This window comes from Melanerpes formicivorus, unplaced genomic scaffold (genome assembly GCF_026170545.1).
Source record: "Melanerpes formicivorus ecotype bairdi unplaced genomic scaffold, bMelFor1.0.p_v2 SCAF_18, whole genome shotgun sequence".
In the NCBI taxonomy this organism is placed as follows: Eukaryota; Metazoa; Chordata; class Aves; order Piciformes; family Picidae; genus Melanerpes; species Melanerpes formicivorus.
This window is the reverse complement of record NW_027142370.1, coordinates 10,626,465-10,644,584: the sequence shown is the minus strand read 5'-3', so window position 1 is coordinate 10,644,584 and position 18,120 is coordinate 10,626,465. Positions and strand designations below refer to the sequence as shown.

Here is an 18,120-nt window from a genome sequence, read left to right as displayed (position 1 = left end):
CTCAGGTAGCCAACAAGGACACCAGGTGTAACCAGCTGAGACCAACCCACACTCTCAACATCGCAGCACGTGAACAGCCACCATCTGCCACACCAAGATGAGCCCCTAGAATCCACTGCAATGGAATGGGAAGAGCTCAGGAGGTGAGGAGTGAGAGTGGTTTCAGTACTCTATCCTCCCCAGCTGCTCACCAAGGATGCTTCTTTGGGTGCCTCTCACCAGGACCAGGCCTGCTTGACCTCTCAGTAAAAGCCCTTCAACCAATGGGTCAAACCTGTTCCCCTAACCTCTGGGTAAGGAGTAGATGACTAAGTAACAGGGGAACTGAAATGACAGAATAGAACAGAATAGGTTGGAAGAGACCTTCAAGATCAGTGCATACAACCCATCACCCAACACCATCTAATCAACTAACCCATGGCACCAAGCACCCCATCCAGGCTCTTCCTAAACACCTCCAGTGATGGTGACTCCACCACCTCCCTGGGCAGCCCATTCCAATGGCCAATCTCTCTCTCTATGAAGAAATTATTCCTAACCTCCAGCCTAAACCTCCCCTGGTGCAGCTTGAGACTGTGTCCTCTTGTTCTGGTGCTGGTTGATAACAAAGCTGATTAAGGATAATCAGGCTTGGGTCAGCCAGGCAAACCTACTACTGCTCTGCCCTGCTGCCATGGAGGTGGAACAGCATCTCCATGGAGATGTTCATCCTGGCATGGGAGGTGATGGAACAAACCAAGCAGTTTGTACCTGCAGCATGCCAAGAAACAAGACCTTTTCCTTGGGGAGGGGGTCTGCTGGGTACTTCTGACATCCAAGGCCAGGGGGAGCTACAGGAGAGATGGTTGTAGAGATGCACCTTGGGTGTAGAATAATAGAAAGGTTTCAGGCCTTTGGAAAGGACCTTTCACAGTGAGTCCAACCATTATCTACCTCTTCCATTAGTGGAATGCCACTGAACTCTACCACAGCAGACAGCAAATAGCCCATTTATTTAATGGGGCAGCCAAAGAAAACTCAAACACATGAACATCTGTGGGGCTGGGCACAGACAATGGAGCTCTTGTGGATGATGCACTAAGGGAAAAGGAAAACGACATCTGTAAATCTCTGTACTTCTAAAATTACTTTGCCAGTTCAGACTACCCTGGCAGCCTGGAAAGTCCCTGCAGAAGCCTCATGCAGGGATTCCCAGCTCTCCTGTGATGACCATCCACCACCTCCTTACACCCCCCACCCAGGTGAGCAGGGTTCCTTTGAGCCCTAGCCTCAAGAGGAGAGCTGGGGATTTGAAAGAGATTTGCTAAATCCAAGATGATTTACTTTGGGCCAGGTCTCGCTCCATGGAAATGAAGGGCAGCCAGCTCAGAGCTGGTGAAAGCAGATACCTTCAGGGCATGTACCATCACCTGTGGCACACCAGATACCTTCACAGCAGGCACCATCAGCCTGTGGCAGGCTCCTTCAAGTGTCTGCAGAAAGGGGATCGACTTATAAATATGAACAGCACCTACAGCAATCAGAGCCAGGAGAGGAGCAAATCCACACCAGCCTGAGCAGAAGTGCAGTATTGTGAGGAGCTGCTGGGTTTTGCCAGCCACAAAAGCAACACTAAACACTGAACTCTACCTGAAAGGTGGTTGTAGCCAGGAAGGGGTTGGCCTCTTCTCCCAGGCAACCAGCACCAGAACAAGGGGACACAGTCTCAAGCTGCGCCAGGGGAGGTTTAGACTCGAGGTGAGGAGGAAGTTCTTCACCGAGCGAGTCATTCGTCATTGGAATGTGCTGCCCAGGGAGGTGGTGGAGTCACCGTCCCTGGAGGTGTTCAAGAGGAGATTGGACGTGGCACTTGGTGCCATGGTCTAGTCATGAGGTCTGTGTTGATAGGTTGGACTCGATGATCCTCGAGGTCCTTTCCAACCTAAGTTATACTGTGATACTGTGAACCCCCCCACACCCCATGCTGAGACAGGACAGAATGAGGATCACTGAGTGGTGAGGGATGGAAGGGACCTCTGGAGATCATCCAGACCAGCCCTCCAGCTAAAACAGGACACCCACAGCAGCTTGCCCAGGATCACAATGTCCGGGTGGCTTGGGAATCTCTCCAGAGAAGGAGACTCCACAACCTCTCTGGGCAGCCTGCTCCAGGGCTCCAGCACCCCCACAGCAAAGAAGCTTCTCTTCATGTTTAGGTGGAACCTCCTGGGTTCCAGTTTGTGCCCAGTGCCCCATGTCCTGTCACGAAGCAGCGCTGAGAAGGGCTCAGCCCCATCAGTCCCATTCTCTTCTTTGGCTTTGGGGGGGAGGGGTTGGTTTTTTTTGTTTGTTTATTGGGAGCTTTGTTGGTTGGTTTGGGGTAGTTTGTTTGTTTGGTGGGGGGCGCTTTTTTCTTGAGTTTGGGGCATTTGGTGTTTTGTTTGCTTCTCTGTTCAGCTGAGGGTTTCTCAGGTTTTTGGTTTTGTCTGATTGGGCGGGGGCTTGGGGCTGCCCGGATTTGGGTGGGGGCTTGGGGCTGCCTGGATTGGGCAGGGGGCTTGGGGCTGCCTGGATTTGGGTGGGGGCCTGGGGCTGCCTGGATTGGGCGGGGGCCTGGGGCTGCCTGGATTTGGGTGGGGGCCTGGGGCTGCCTGGATTTGGGTGGGGGCTTGGGGCTGCCTGGATTCGGGTGGGGGCCTGGGGCTGCCTGGATTCGGGTGGGGGCTTGGGGCTGCCTTGATTCGGGTGGGGGCCTGGGGCTGCCTTGATTCGGTGGGGGCCTGGGGCTGCCTGGATTTGGCTGGGGGCCTGGGGCTGCCTGGATTCGGTGGGGGCTTGGGGCTGCCTTGATTTGTGTGGGGGCTTGGGGCTGCCTGGATTGGGTGGGGTCTTGGTTGTTCAGAGGGTTGGGGTTTTTCTTTTTTTTAAAGCATTTCACTGAAATCCTCTTTAGCTGCCTGAACTCTCCATGAAAACGAATAAACAAATGTCCCCACTTCTCAAGGAATCCTTGCAGATGCTTTGATGCTTTTCAGACTACTGATGGCTCAGAACAGAGCCCTGTAAAACCTGCTGATGGCTTACTCCCAAAGGAAAAACAAATAAGTAAATAAATCACTGCCCAAGAGGCACAGCTTGATGTTATCCTCTCCGCGTTTGCAGGTTCCAAAAATCACACCAGATGTGTATTTTCATAGCCATTAAGTGAATCTAATTGACTTTACAGGCAGCAAAAGCTTGAAGAGGTGCCTCACAAATCCCCCTCTTAAACAGCTAGGGCCTTATAAACATCTCTCATTAGCTCCACTTGCCTACAATGTCCTCCCCTCAAGCTCCTTTTCTCTCCCCCCACAACTAGAGATGGGATTCTGTCAAGGAGGACTTCACCAAGATGCTCTGTGGACAGCAGCTGGGTACCTGCCCTGCCCTTCAACTCACCATCATCATCCAGAACTGCTTGCAAATCAGTGATCTCAAAGGTCTTTGCCAACCTGGTTAATTCTATCCTAAATATTCTAAATGGCAGGAGCTCCCAACCAGGCTGATCTCAAAGGCTGCTCTCTGCAGCTCTACTATTTAACAGCACTTTCAATTGAAAGACTACAGATTTAGGTCTTCCCTGGCTTCCCACTAGAAGTGTTACACAGTGTTTCTGATGCTGTTAGCTAGTTCCAGAGAGGATGAACAGATTTGGCACCTCCAAAAAAAGAACAAAAAGCCCTGCTCTCAGCAAAGGGAAGGTTGATTTGTTGGGGGTGGCTTTTTGTTGATTATTGTTATGGCTTCCCTCCACCCCTCCCCCTTTTCTTTCCCCCCTGCACTCTGACTGCAATAACAATTTTATATATTCTATTAAAAAGGGAAGAAGGAGGTTTATAGGGATAAAAATAGCAGAAAAGATCAATAGGCCATGCCCAGATACACCTGGGAGAGAGGCATGCCAGATGCTCTCAAGAAGGTGTAAGAAATCCTGTTGTTGGCAGTTCATTTGCCTTTAGGCAAAGTGTTCTCTCCCCACCATGGCTGACACTGCTTTCAGCTTAGCAGACACAATCTCCTCGTGCTGCTGACTTGGATTTATTTGCTCATCTTTGTTATTCTCAGTATTCTGCTGGGGGGGGGGGAAAGAAATACATAAAAACAACCCCAAACCAAACCAAGTTACCCAAGACTTCTGCTCACCGTGCAACAAACAGCTGAACGCCAAACTAAGGAGAAGCTAGGGCTTAGAGGGTGAAAATCACCCAAGGGACATAATGGAAGGAAAAGGAAGATCAGAGAGGGGTGCTGTGTGGGGGAATCATCCCTCTTGGGAGACAGCAGAAGTGCTGAGTGAAGAACCAGGCCAAAGCCACCAGAAAATTCAACACAGGGAAGATTTAGCACCAGACTCGGTAGAGCTAGAGAAAGATCTTAAGGGTCTTTGATCTTCAAGGTCTTTTCCAGGCAAAACAATTCTCTGATTCTGTGGACAAGAGAGCCAAGCAGAATTCAAAGGATAAAAACCCAGAAAAGGCAAATGTTGCAGCATGACACAAGTGCAGAAAGCACAGAAGTGCTGTGGCAGGGGAAGGAAGAGGGCAAAAGAATGGAGGGAAAAAAATGACTCAAAGCCCCAGTATTGGTTGCCAACAGTAGGATGTCATTCTGTGGGAGCTGCTGAAATGGGTGTTGTGTGTGAGGTGCACTGAGGAGCCATTCATGGCTGGACAGCTGGTCCATCACACCCCCCCATTTCAATTAGCAGAGACCAAGAGCTGCAACTGTACAAAGCAAACAAACTTGGGTCTCTGAGGCCGGTTTCCAAGTCAGGATTCAAGCACACTGGCAAGAGGGAGTGGGAGCAGCTTGTACAGCCATTACTGGCAACCCAGGGTAAAGGCAGGCAAGCAGCTCTCTTCAAAATGCAGCTTTTTGTCAATTCAAAACAATTTCCACATCTGACCTGAATTCCCCAAAGATCTTCAGCCGGGAAAGAGAAGGCAGAGGAAAGTCAGGCTGGCACTAATCCTGGCACAGCTCATCCCCAGCGCTGCTGGCCCAGGCACCTGCACACAGCTCGGTCCTCCCTGGCATCACAGGGGATGTCCTGGCTGCCAAGACCTCAGAGATGGTCTCTGTCAACAGCACCTCTTCAACTGCTGCCCCAATAGATATTGTAACCAGGGTCTGGGATCCAGGCAATCCCAGCACTGGCTCAGTGTAGGTTTCATAGTGTCACAACCAAGAACATAGGGACCTGCCTAGAAGGCACCAAACATTAACCCTGTCACAGCTCTACCACAATCAGTACTTTCTAAAAGAAGGGACCTCCAAAGGTCATTCAGTCCAACCCCCCTGCAGTCAGCAGGGACATCCTCCACTACATCAAGTTGCTCAGAGCCTTGTCAAGTCTGACCTTGAATATCTCCAGGGATGGGGCCTCCACTACCTCCCTCTTGCAGTGTTCCACCACCCTCATGGTGCAGAACTTGTTCCTAACATCCAATCTAAATCAGCTCTTCTCTCATTCAAACCATTGCCCCTTGTCCTGTCTCTGCAGGTCTTTGGGAACAGTCCCTCTGCAGCTTTCTTGTGGCCACCCTTCAGGTACTGGAAGGCTGCCATTAGGTCTCCCTGCAGACTTCTCTTCTCCAGGCTGAACAACCTCAGCTCCCTCAGCCTGTCCTTGTAGCAGAGGTGCTCCAGCCCCCCAGTAGTCTTCACAGCCCTCCTCTGGACCAGCTCCATCACGTCCACATCCTTCCTGTGCTGAGGGCTCCAGAGCCAGATGCAATACTGCAGGTGAGGTCTCACCAGAGCAGAATAGAGTGGCAGAATCCAGGTGATCAAAACTATCCTCCCTTTTATCTTACAGTTCCTGAACTGCAGAGATAATTGTTTTATAAAGCCTCTGGTTTTCAGCTTTGGCACCTGGATGAATCCTAGAAGTAGCAGATGAATTTTACAGTGACAGCTACTGCTCACAAGCCATCATTTCAAGCAGCACCCAATAACCTGCTACGAATGGGGTTTGTTTCTCTGTGAGCTGCACATCCCATTTTAAAGAGCAATAAATATCTCATGCAGCCACTTAAAAAAGAACAACTCCTCTGGAATTCTTGTTTGCTGTTACCTCTTTTGCAAAGCCTCCTTTCACACTCTCAGAATCCCATTTTAAAGCAGAATCCCAGCTTGGCCCTAAGCCAAGCCAAGTCTCAGGTCTGAGTTTCAGAATTCTCCTGGCAGAGACAAAATTTGCAACTCCTGAAAGAACTAAGCAGTTGTAGAGGACAGCAAATGACACCATCTATAATTAGTTAATTGATTGCTGGGGTCCAAGGGGTCAAGAGATGACTGCAACTAATGGCTCAAAGCCATCTGTGGCAGATTACTATGGCTTGCACCTAACTCTAACCAGACCTCTACAAACTCATTTTGGATGCAACCTTCACAAAGTGCCTGAAGTTTCTTGGTGATTCCATTGGGCCCTTGGAAAACAACCAACCCCACAACCCCCAAATGAAGAAGGAAACCCCTAAACTTCATTATTTGTTTACAAGGAATAGAACCTTCCAAGCACACAGAACCTTCCAAGCGCACAGAACCTTCCAAGCGCACAGAACCTTCCAAGCACACAGAACCTTCCAAGCACACAGAACCTTCCAAGCACACAGAACCTTCCAAGCACACAGAACCTTCCAAGCACACAGAACCTTCCAAGCACACAGAACCTTCCAAGCACACAGAACCTAAAGCTCTGGATTCTCTTGCAGACTGCTCTCATTAGCTACCTGCCAGCAAAAAGAAATGATTCCTCAGCTTCCTACAAGGGGGGAACAAAAATAAAAGGGGGAAAAAAAATCATCTTAAAATACCCTTTGAAGCTCCCTGTTTCGCTGATGCAGGAAGCAACAACAAAGATCAGTGCATCCCTCAGCCCCTCAGAGAAGAAGAAACCACCAAAGCACTCCAGGTCTCTCTTTTTGCTTGAGACTGGAAGGGAGCAGCACCAAATGTGATTATTTGTTAACAGATCCCCAGCACACCAAAATAAAAATGTGTGCTCTGCAACATCCTGGTAACCAACACACACTCACACACACACACAACCCTCAAAGGCAGGAAAAAAGCCCCTGAGCACCTGATGTTTCTGCACCCTTCATGTTCATCGTCATTAAGGTTAGGAAGGGCCTCCAAGGTCATCAAATCCAAGCATCAACTAACACCACCATGACCACTAAACCATGCCCTGAAGTGCCATAGTATCATAGTATCATTCAGGGTTGGAAGGGGCTATAAGGATCATCCAGTTCCAACCCCCCTGCCATGGGCAGGGACACCCCACACTAGATCAGGCTGGCCACAGCCTCATTCAGCCTGGGCTTAAACACCTCCAGGGACAGGGCCTTGACCACCTCCCTGGACAACCCATTCCAGGGCTTCACCACTCTCATGGTGAAGAACCTCCTCCTCACCTCCAGCCTGAATCTCCCCACCTCCAGCTTCATTCCATTCCCCCTAGTCCTATCACTACCATGGCCACACACTTCTTGCACACCATCCAGGGATGGTGACTCCATCTCCCTGGGCAGCCTGTTCCAATGCCTGACCACTCAGGAAAGAAATCTTAACTAACATCCAACCTCAAGCTCCCTGGCACGATTTCAGGCCATTTCCTCTTTTTCTAACACTTGTTCTTAGGAGACCCACCCCCACCTTACTCCAGCCTCCTTTCAGGGAGTTGCAGAGAGCAATGAGGTCTCCCCTCAGCCTCCTTTCCTCTAGGCTAACCTCCAGCTCCCTCAGCTGCCCCTCACCAGATCTGTTTCTCCAGATCCCCATGCTTGCATTTGACACTCAGGAGGAGTTAACTGTGCCTAAAAAACCTAATGATGTCCAATTTACACAACTTATTACTTCTTGTACTGAAGATTAATGAACAGCACTTGCATGTACCAGAGGTTTTCATACCTGCAGGCAGAACACACTTCTAGAACCACCACAGAACACTTTAGGTTGGAAGGAACCTTTCTAGTTGCCACCCCATGACATCCACCCAGTCATGGAGGTGTTCAAGAGGGGATTGGACGTGGCACTTGGTGCCATGGTTTAGTAGTCATGAGGTGTTGGCTGACAGGTTGGACTTGATGATCTTTGAAGTCTTTTCCAACCTTACTGATCCTATAGCTGCAACTCAGAGACTGCTGGATCAGCTGATGGTCATGGCAGAGTTTTACCTACAGGGAGAAATTCTGAGTGCACAGGAGTGGGGAAAACAAAAAGGGGGTGTGGGGGAGGGGAAGTGCTGCTGCTCTGCAAAATTTACTATAAAATCTATTTCCCTCTAATTTTGACACGGGAGTGTGCCAAAGCTGGTGGATCTGAAGGCAAAGCTATTTTTGTCTTACGGAGATGCATGTTGAGGAATGGGTCTGGGCATATGTTGCTACTCCAGTGATAAATAAATATGAGGGGGGGAGGCTGCAGCAGCTTGCCCAGGAATGTGTTTATCCCATCTGTGGGGGATGACATAGCCCTGCACCCTCCTCCAACCATCAAACTTCAGTTTTGCCATGTGCCAGCTCCTGGCTGGCAGCACTGCTCTTCCCTGCACTACCTGGACCTTCCAAAAGTAGGGGGGGGGGGGGGAGATTTTGAAGGATAAAGATTTTGCAGGGTAGAAAGACCCTGCAGGCCCTCAGGTGGGTTGAGCAGAGCTGACCCCCGTGGCGTGGCATTGCAAGAGACCCAGGCTGTCACCTCCAGAGCTACCCACAGCTTATCAGCAGGGCTGCAGGGTTGGGCTGGGGCTCAGTAGAGCTGCAGCCCAGCAGAGCTGCCTTCAGATGATCCTTGCCACTGGGACCCAACAAAGTTGTCTTCAGCTTGCCCTTGCTGCTGGGACCAGGAAAAAGCCCTTGGTCAGCTCTGGGAAGGCAAGGTGGAGGTTAGGAGCTCTGATGCTCGCTGTGCCCACGCTGAGTGCCTGCAGGATGGAGCTGCCAAGGCTCCTCCAGGGCAAGGTGGGTTTTGGGAGAGGCACCCTGACTTTGAAGATGTTATCCATGATTCAGTTAAACCCAAAATATCTCAGTCCACTACCAATGCTGGACAAAGCACATCCCTCACACTTGGAAACACGAGTTGTTTTTCCTCTTGCTTCCCAACAAACTCCACCCTGGAGACAACAAAAATGCCAAAGCAGGCAGTTCAGTGCTGGTGAGATTCACAAACCCAAAAGCAACAATGGGAATTGGTAAGCAGCAGCAGCCCTGGCTGTCCCCCTCCCAAGGGGTCTCAGCTTTCAGATGTAATCCTTCCCACTACAAAATACACTGAAGGTCTCTAATCCTAATCTGGTAGGATCTCTCTGATATGGAGATCACATCCCCTGGAGCACCCTCATTGAATTGCAGAGAGATGCCAGCAGTGAAAGGCTCACTGGGCAGACCCTCCATTGCCTGAGGATAAGACCTGAGCTCAGTTCCCTGGAGCAGGGCTGGGGAAAGAGGGAGGCAGAGGTAAGCACACAGCCTCTCCCTTGCACTTGCCATCTCCAAGCCCCACACCGGTCTCCTCCACACACCGTGCAGTGCATGAGGAGAGGCACATCCCAACATCTCCCTGCAGGACTCCCAGTTCAGGGGTCTGGCAGATACCTTAGGTGAGGACACTGCACAGCCAGCAGGAAATGCTGAGGACAGGGATGCTTCAGATTCCAGCTGCCTCTGGGGCACCTTGCAGGGTAGGGCTCTCCAAAACCAGGTTCCTCCACTGGAAGCAGCAGCCCTGAGCCCTTGCCCTGTGTCAGGTAACTAAGCCCTCCCTTTGCAAAGCAAGGGCTGCCCTGTTCTGGACAAACAATGTTATCACCTGGCAGTGGAGCTCCTGCTTATCTGGCAGCTTGAGCATTACCCAGAATGTGGAGGAACTGGGCTCCAGGGTTGCCCCTCCGCCCTGGGGGCTCTGATGGGGAGAAACTCCTGCCCTGGCTTGCAAAGGGTCTGGGCACAGCAGAGCAACCACAGCTCCTAGGGTGAGGATCTCCTCCCGAGGTGGCCCCTGAGTTTTCCCTGCATCCCTAACTCCCTGCTGCTCACCCCACAGCCCCCTGGGGCTCAGCACCTGCTGAGCTGGGTTAGCAGGCACCACACCATTCAAACCCTGCTGCTTTCCTCCTTGCAAACATCTGGGTTCACCTCCTCTGGTATCAGCTCTGTCCCCCTGGCATCAAAGCCACTGGGAATGGCCTGATGCAAGAGCACAACTGAAATACTTCATGTTTCCCAAACATCTCAGTGAAGGTGAGGACTATCTCAAGAGAAACAGAAAACAAACAGGATCCCACCTCCTCACAACCCAGCTCTGGCCCCACTTCAACTGGTGTGCTTCTGGCAGAAGGATAGGATCCCAAAAGCTCAGCCAAGAGCAGCAGGACATCCCTGCTTTGTGCCCACCTAAGGAGTGTGTCACCCGAGAGCTGCAGAAACTGAACCCTAATGAACTACCCCCTCTGACCTCTCTTCCTTAGGGCCCTGTCCCCCATGGAGGTCAGGATATCACTGCAGGCTCTTCCTTTGCACCCTCACATACCAGAGGACAAAGGACAGCAGCACAGGGAGGCTCTGCTGACCCCTGGATGGGTGGAGGCAGGGGAGCAGAGGCACACGTCTCCTCCCAGCACGAGGAAACCAGAGGCACCAGTTTGGCCAAGAGCCACAGATGTGCAGCCACTGCCAAAAGGCACAGCTCTCAGCCTGGCGTGGCTAATGTGACCAGACACCTCCTGCAGCAACCACTTCAGCTTCATCTGCTGCGTTATGCAAGGCAGATGCCCTCAAGACTCCACCCGGTCCCACGGCCACAGCGCTCCAGGTCGCCCCTCCGCTGCCTGCCCATCCTGCCCTGCGGCACTGAGCACTGCAATGCAGCCACCCAGCTCATCACCGGTGCCCAAAACCGCTGGCACAGGCTGGCTCCCACCGCCACACGCACGCACACCCCTCAGCAGACCCTGCCAGGAGAGCCAGCAGCAGGAGAGAGCACTTCAAACCACCACAGCACGACACGCTAGCTCCCAAGCCCTGGCTCAGCTCAACGTGGAGAGCAGAGGGTTAGCACTGGAGGCAGAGTCCAGGTTTCCAGCAGCTCTCCAGCAGGGATCTCACAACCTTAACAAGCATCTCTCCAACACACCAACCACTGCAAAAAAAAAACCAAAACAACAACCCAACCCATCAACAAACCCACAACACACAACACAAGCAGCAGGGACAGAAGCTTGAAGAGACACTGTAAAACTGATTAGTCGTCAAAATCATCAGACCATAAAAGAAGCTCCAGCTGTGCTCCTCTTATTTGCGTAGAGGAGGAGGCAGAGTTCTATTTTAAATTAATTCCTGCTTTTTCTGTCATCTACTAGAGCCTGAGTTACTCTGGTTGACAATTAAGCTCAATTATCCAACTCCTTTCTTACCCACCACCCCAGTGCCTTTTTTCACACCCTACGAAGAAGAGGAGGGGCAGGGGGGGAAGGCAGTAAGTGCTGTTTATGAAACGAAAAAGACAAGTTTACAAATAGCTCTGGAAGGTGTAGGAACCATTCACCCTTTTGCTTTAAGACCCCCCAGCACAGGACTTGACACAATTGCCCTCCAATCAGCAGCAATTTCAAGTCACTCCACTGCGTGTGAGCTCCAAGCACGAGCTTCTCCCCAGGATCAGGTGAAGTACCAAGAAGGCCACCAGCATCCTGGCCTGGATCAGGAACAATGTGACCAGCAGGACCAGGGAAGGGATTGTCCCCCTGCACTCAGCATTGCTGAAGACACACCTCAAGGATTGCCTTCAGTTTTGGCCCCTCACTCCAAGGAGGACATTGAGGTGCTGGAGCAGGTCCAGAGGAGGGCAACACAGCTGGGGAAGGGTCTGGAGAACAGGGCTGGTGAGGAGCAGCTGAGGGAGCTGGGGGTGTTTAGACTGGAGAAAACCTTCTCCCTTTCTACAATTCCCTTTCTACAATTCCCTGAAAAGAGATTGAAGCCAGGTGGGGGTTAGTCTCTTCTCTCTAGTAGCTAGCAACAGGACAAGAGGAAATGGCCTCAGGTTGCACCAGGGGAGGTTTGGGTTGGAGATTGGGAAGAAATTCTGTGCTGCCAAGCATGGTCAGGGATTGGAACAGGCCGCCCAGGGAGGTGGTGGAGGTGCCATCCCTGGAGGTGCTCAAGAAACCTGGCGCTTCAGGACATGGTTTAATGGCCATGGTGGTCTTCAGTTGATGGTTGGACTTGATGATCTTGGAGGTCTTTGCCAAGCAAAGCAATTCTATGATTCCAAGTCAAGTGCTGGCCCAAATGTTCTGCCAGATTCTTGGCCTAAGTGTAGGTGGGCAAGAGAAACCAAAGATGGAAATTCTGGCTACTGAACTTCTGCAAAAGGTGTTTTTCAGTTCACACAAAATCCAGCTGAGGCAATTCAGACCACAACCAGCACGTAGGTGAGTGGCTCAGGACAACTGCAGGCGCAAAACAACATGATGTAACTGATGGAATTGTCCCACATTAATCATTAAGCTGGGTGCTCGTGGGGTATCCCACTGCAAACTGGGTCCTTTCAGTTCCATTTTTGCAGCTGCTTAGGGAAAAACACCAGGAATGACCTGCTTTGATAGTTAAAATATTCCCTCATTGTAGACCCTTGCCTCACCAGAGGCCATTTGCTGTTGACTCTCTGCTACAGCATCCCCAGCCCCAGACACCACAGAGCCCACTGCCAACAACAGGTTTTTATGGCTGCCTACCAGGGATGCCAAGAGCAAAACCTCAGCAAAGCCACAAGCAACATCATCTGAGTCCTTAAGACCACATTCCAGTCCCACCTTTGCATTCATCACCCTAAGAAGAAAGAATCCATAAACCCACCAGGGGAACACTCCACTTCCTCTGTTTTCCCATGGGGGGGAAAAAACCAAAACAAAACACTGAAGCAGGTAAAGAAGGATTCTGCAAGAAGGAGCAAAAAGTTGCTTGGTCATACTCCCAGCCAAAGCCAGGCCAACCTGCAGTTACATCAAATTGAGGTTTGTCAACTCATCTAGTCAAGCTCTGACCACCTCTAGCCTCTCTGGGCAGCTGCTCTCACATCTCATTACCCTTCTTGTGACCATTTCTTCTCCAACACCTCAATGAGGACCTAATCCCCCAGCCAGAGCAATGCAGAAGACAAGGAGCCCTTCTCCCTCCCGCTGCAATCATTTCTGCCTGGGTGCTAATCTGCAAAGCAGCCAAACAAAAGACAAGCTTGGGGCTGGAAGTTGTTTCCTTGCCATTTTTGTGTCCTTTGGGTGGGCTGGGCAGCCCCAACACGGTGATGTGCCTTTTTCCATACCTTCAGGCAGACAATGCAGTTCAGACAGATGGCCTCTGAAGCCCACAAAGCTCTGGGCTTTTCCCAGGTGACTATTTATACTGTTATTTATACAGGGGAGAGATCCAGCAGCTCTTATTTTGGGAGGAAACAGGAGCAAAACACAGGATTCATGTCCTGTGCACAGTGCCACCAAATAGCACTGGACAGCCTCATGGCACATGGACAGGCACCACTGGGGGGGTCAGTCCCAATCCATGGACACCCTTCCCCTCTCCAGTTTCCAAAGCCTCTTTGGTCTTTACCTAATTACAATTCCAGTCACTCTGTTTAACACCACTATCATCACTGAGGAACTCCAGCAAGCACCAACATCCCCATAAATCTGCTTTTCCATGGCATGGCAGAAGCCTAATGACACAATTAAATCCTGTCAGAAAGCAAAGCCCCCACACTTGCTCTGTCACTGAAATCAGCCCTTTGAGGTACCAAATAAAAGCAGGGTGACTGCTTCAAAGCCATGCTGGCCACACAGCTGAAGCAGATGACAATTGCTGACCCTAAACAAACCCAGGGCACTCCTCTGAGCCCATTCCCTTTGTTTTCTCCCTGTGTTAGCATGATCAAAACAGGCACTTGGGTCCACATCACGAATCCCAGCCATGAGTGACGCAGCTCAACCATGCTGCTGGAGTCTCCTGCTTCTTTCTCCAGCACAACAACGCAGTTGAACCCCACCACAGAGGTTCAGAGAGAGTTTTGCCAGCAGCCCTTTTATTTTTGTGCCACCACCCTTAAAAAAGATTGAGCTCTTTAAATGCAAGTCACACATTACTTAATTGGTACAGACCAAGGACACTGTGGAAGTGCAGCACAACCTGTGTGTGAGGTGGGACAAGATCTGGACGAGAGACGCACTGTGATGGGAAACAAAATCTAAAGCAAGCACATCTGAAGTGTTTGGGGGGTTCTTATTAGAGGAGCAGCATCATCATAGCAATAACAATTGTGCATCAGAAGTCAAAGAAAGTTTGTGGCTATGGCACCTCCTATGAGTCTCCTAAAAGCATCCAGGAAGGGGTTTGTCACACCTGAAGGACTGCAATGATACAGCAAAAACATGGGCAGAGAGATAAACAACCCTGAGAAGATGGAGCTATGGTGGGATATTGGCATTGCCTTGCTCTCCCAGCTTACCACCACTACTAAGCAACCACCAAATGCACACCTCAGACCCCAAAGGGCTGCCCAGACAGCCCCCCTGCTTTGGTCCTCAACATGGCCTGTCTGCCCACAACAAGGGAAATAGCAGCTGTCAAGTTCTAAAGGCTCTTTAAAACAATCACATCAGGGATCTTTAAGAGCACTGCAAGGAAATGTTATCATCAGATACTCTGTTTCTAATTACATGCATGTGTGTCACAAATGGAGGAAGGCATCACATCAAAGTCAGGCAGCATCCCTCTGCATACCTGATCTGTGCCTCTTCCAAAGCACTAGCAGCAAATAATGTTGCTCTTGGATAATATGGAAAATCAGTGCAATTAAACAGGTTCCTTGATGTGTTCTGGACTGAAAGAGCTTTCCTCTCCCACTCCTCCTGCTCTCAGAGCTAATGCCAAGTCGAGGAGCAACGAAACCATAAGCTCAAGAAGTCAGGGCTGGGGTGGACCTAGCCTGCAGTAAATAACCCCCATCATCCATCCCCTGTGTCCCCAGGCACTCAGCACCTCAGTCAGCAGGCAGACCATGGGACCCAGGAGTGCTGCACTCAGGGGGTGGATGGAGGCTGCCTTGGATGACTAGACATTTTAGGGGAAAAAAGGCCAAAAAAAATATAACCAAACCAAACCCTACCAAAAAAAACAAACCCAACCTTCAAGTAAAGCCAAATTAAAAGCAGAGCAGAGGTAGGTTTGTGCCTGGAGCGGCTAAAAGAGCTGCGCTGTGGCGACTCCGGAGCTTGTTCAGGGCTGCTGGCAGGAGGGTAAAGGCTCCGGGAGCAAGGAGCAGGGAGCAGCCATGTTCCCCCAGGAGGGCTGGGGGGAGGCTGCCTCCGGGGAGTGGACACTCACCTGGTGGTTTCATGTAATATTGCTCAATATCAGACATGTCCGTGTGCAGGGCGCAATCGAGATAGTGGAGGATAACTTTTCTACTGAAGTAGTACCTCATGCCCATCAGAAAGATGGGCAAGCAGCAGGTCAGCAGGAAGGACTTGGTCACAACAAAGCATATTACTATGGAGATAAGGAAGAGAAATAAACGACACCTGTCAGAAAAGAGAATTTAGTGTTGATTTCGGAATACAAACTCATCAAAAAGAAATGAAATAAAACCAAACAAAACCAACAAAAAAAGCAAACAAAACAGAACAGACAAAATGCACATTTGCAGCACACAGAAAATTCACCCTCTCGAGGTGATCACGCTGAGATAACTTTGTGGGGTGCTTGGAGGGAGCCGGAGGAGAAGGCTGCAGCACAGCCCACCAAACTCCCTCAGGAAAGAGGCTGGTGGGGAACCACTGGGGGCCAGGCGCTTTCCTCAAGGGCCTGCTTTGCTTTCCTTGATGAAGCCAAAAGGCAGGCAAGGTGGAAAAGCCATGCTGCAGGCACGCCGCTCCGCAGCCACGCGTGTGGCACTGCGGCATTGCTGCTCCCATCACGGGGAGCACCTGCTCCCAGGGGGAGGAATACCCTGCCTGCCACGATGCTGCTGGAGACCTGGGGGAACTTCTACAGATGCCCCCCCGAGATGTTAGCTTCCCCCAGCATGGTCCCAGCCTCCGAGAGCAAGCCAAATGTCTGCCTGGGGAGGGGGGACAACTCTCCTCCAACACAGGGCCCTGTCCTCCCTTCTTGCTGGGGCACAGGGGGGCAACCTGCTTGCACCCACCAAGGGCATGAGAAACCAGCGCAGATCTTGCTCCAAGGGGTGGTGGGCGCATAGCAGGGGAAGGGGACACGCACATTATCAATAACGTGGCCTCACTTGTGTGCAATTATTTGCACCGCGGGGAGGGGGTGCGTTATTATTTGCACTGGGAAGAGGGCACCTTGCGGATGCTGTTTGGGGCACGAAGCTCTAAGAGGCGACGCCCCCCGGCCCTGTATCAGGGGTCACCCTCTCTCCCCATGGCTTTGGGGGGGCGCTTAAAGGGAGGAACTCTCCGTTGGCGGGCCCGGCCGTCTCCAGGCAACGCCGAAACGCAGCAGCCCCCCCTCAAATCACAGTGCTGCGCGGGGGCGGCGAGTTCCTCTTCCCCGCAACTCCCCCCGCACCCAGGCCTGCGGGAACAGAAGGACGGCTCCACCTTCCCCCCCCCGCGTAACCTGCGCGGCGTACCCCAAACACACACAGCATTCCCCTCCCTTCAAACCCGCGCAGGGTCGCGCATCCACCACACACGGCGCCGGCGCTCCAGGCTCCCCCCGCCTGCCTGCGCCCGCCGCAGCGCTGCGGCTCCGCGGCCGCTCCGCACCGCACAATGCTGCGGCGGCGAGCCCGGGGCTGCGGGGCCGCGTCTGCTCCCGCCTCTCCGACCATTTTGTGAAGACCCAGGAGACAAGGGGAAGGGGAGGGGGGAGAAAAAAGCCACCCACCACCCCCCCAAAAAGAGAGCAGGTACTCACCGGCCAGCAGCCCGTAGAGCAGCTGGGTGCGGGGCTGCTGCCGCAGCCCCCTGAAGGCCGTGTTGGGGATCCGTTCCATGATCCCCTCGTAAAAGATGCGGCGCACAACCTCCTGCTCCGAGGGGTGGAACTCGCGGATATAGACATTGTCGCGCCTAGGGTCCTCTTTTGGGGGGGTGAGGGGAGGTGGAGGGGGTGATGAAGGAGAACCCGCCAAAGAGGGCCACATTTGGGAGGAGGAAACAATGATCGTGTCCTTTTTAGAGCCCGGGATTGATTCATGATCTTCTGCCACAATCTTGGTCTCACAAACCATCTTGGGAGACAGACAATGCATGCAAACCGGCCGCGGGGAGGGGAGCAGGAGAAAAACGGGATGAGGGGGTGGGAGGGGGGAAAAAATAAAACAACAAAAAAATAAAAAAGGAAATAAAAAAAAATTAAATTAATTTAAAAAAAAAAAAAAAAAAAAAAAAAAAAAAAGGAAAGGGGGAGGGGAAGGAACGGGGCGCGGAGCAGGGACGGAGACCCGCCGGGCAGCGGCTACGCGGGGCGCGGAGCAGCGCGGCCGGGCGGGACGGGAGAAAGGACCCTCGCTGCATTTTGGAGAAGCATTTATAGTGCGGGGGGAGGACGGCCCGCAGGTCCCCGGGGTCCTAGAGCCCCCCGCATTGGCTGCGCAGGGTCGCCATGTGATCGGAGGGGGGACGGCTCCCTCCTCTCCACCCACCCCCTCCACCATCCCTGCACCGCCCCTTGCAAATTACTACGGCGCGTCCCTCCGCGGGGCTGCGCGGTGGGTTCCTCCCGGGGCGGTCGCACATCGCTACCGCATCCACCCGTGTGTGGCCGGTGTGTGTGCGCCTGTGGTTATTTATTTATATACAGCCAAAGCACCCTACGGGTTCTGGAACAGTCGCTGCGGGAGCCTGCGGACCGCGGTGGGGAGGCTTGGGGGTGTCCCGGCATCCTTGGACCCGCACCGTCCCCGCAGCCCGGCGGGCTGCGGCGTGGGCTGCTCCGCAGGGAGTCATCCACCGCCCTGCGCGGGGTGTGGAGGAGCACCCCCAGCTCACCCAGCGAGGGAACACTGTGGGAGGGGTACGAAGGTGTGTGTGCAGCCGCGGTACTCCTCAAGCCTAAATAAAGCCCCCTCCCC

General features: G+C 52.2%; 1 protein-coding gene across 1 annotated transcript in view; it reads right to left on the bottom strand.

Moving 5' to 3' along the window:
* NAT8L (N-acetyltransferase 8 like) overlaps positions 1–17,637 on the bottom strand; it is a 30,577-nt gene extending 12,940 nt beyond the window's left edge. The window contains exons 1-2 of the mRNA XM_068149721.1: positions 16,962–17,637; positions 15,402–15,566 (exon numbers count right to left, since the gene is read on the bottom strand). Coding sequence (XP_068005822.1) covers positions 15,402–15,566; positions 16,962–17,298 — 502 coding nt within the window. The 5' untranslated portion in view covers positions 17,299–17,637. The remainder of the gene's footprint in view (positions 1–15,401; positions 15,567–16,961) is intronic.
* Between the last annotated feature and the right edge of the window lie 483 nt (positions 17,638–18,120).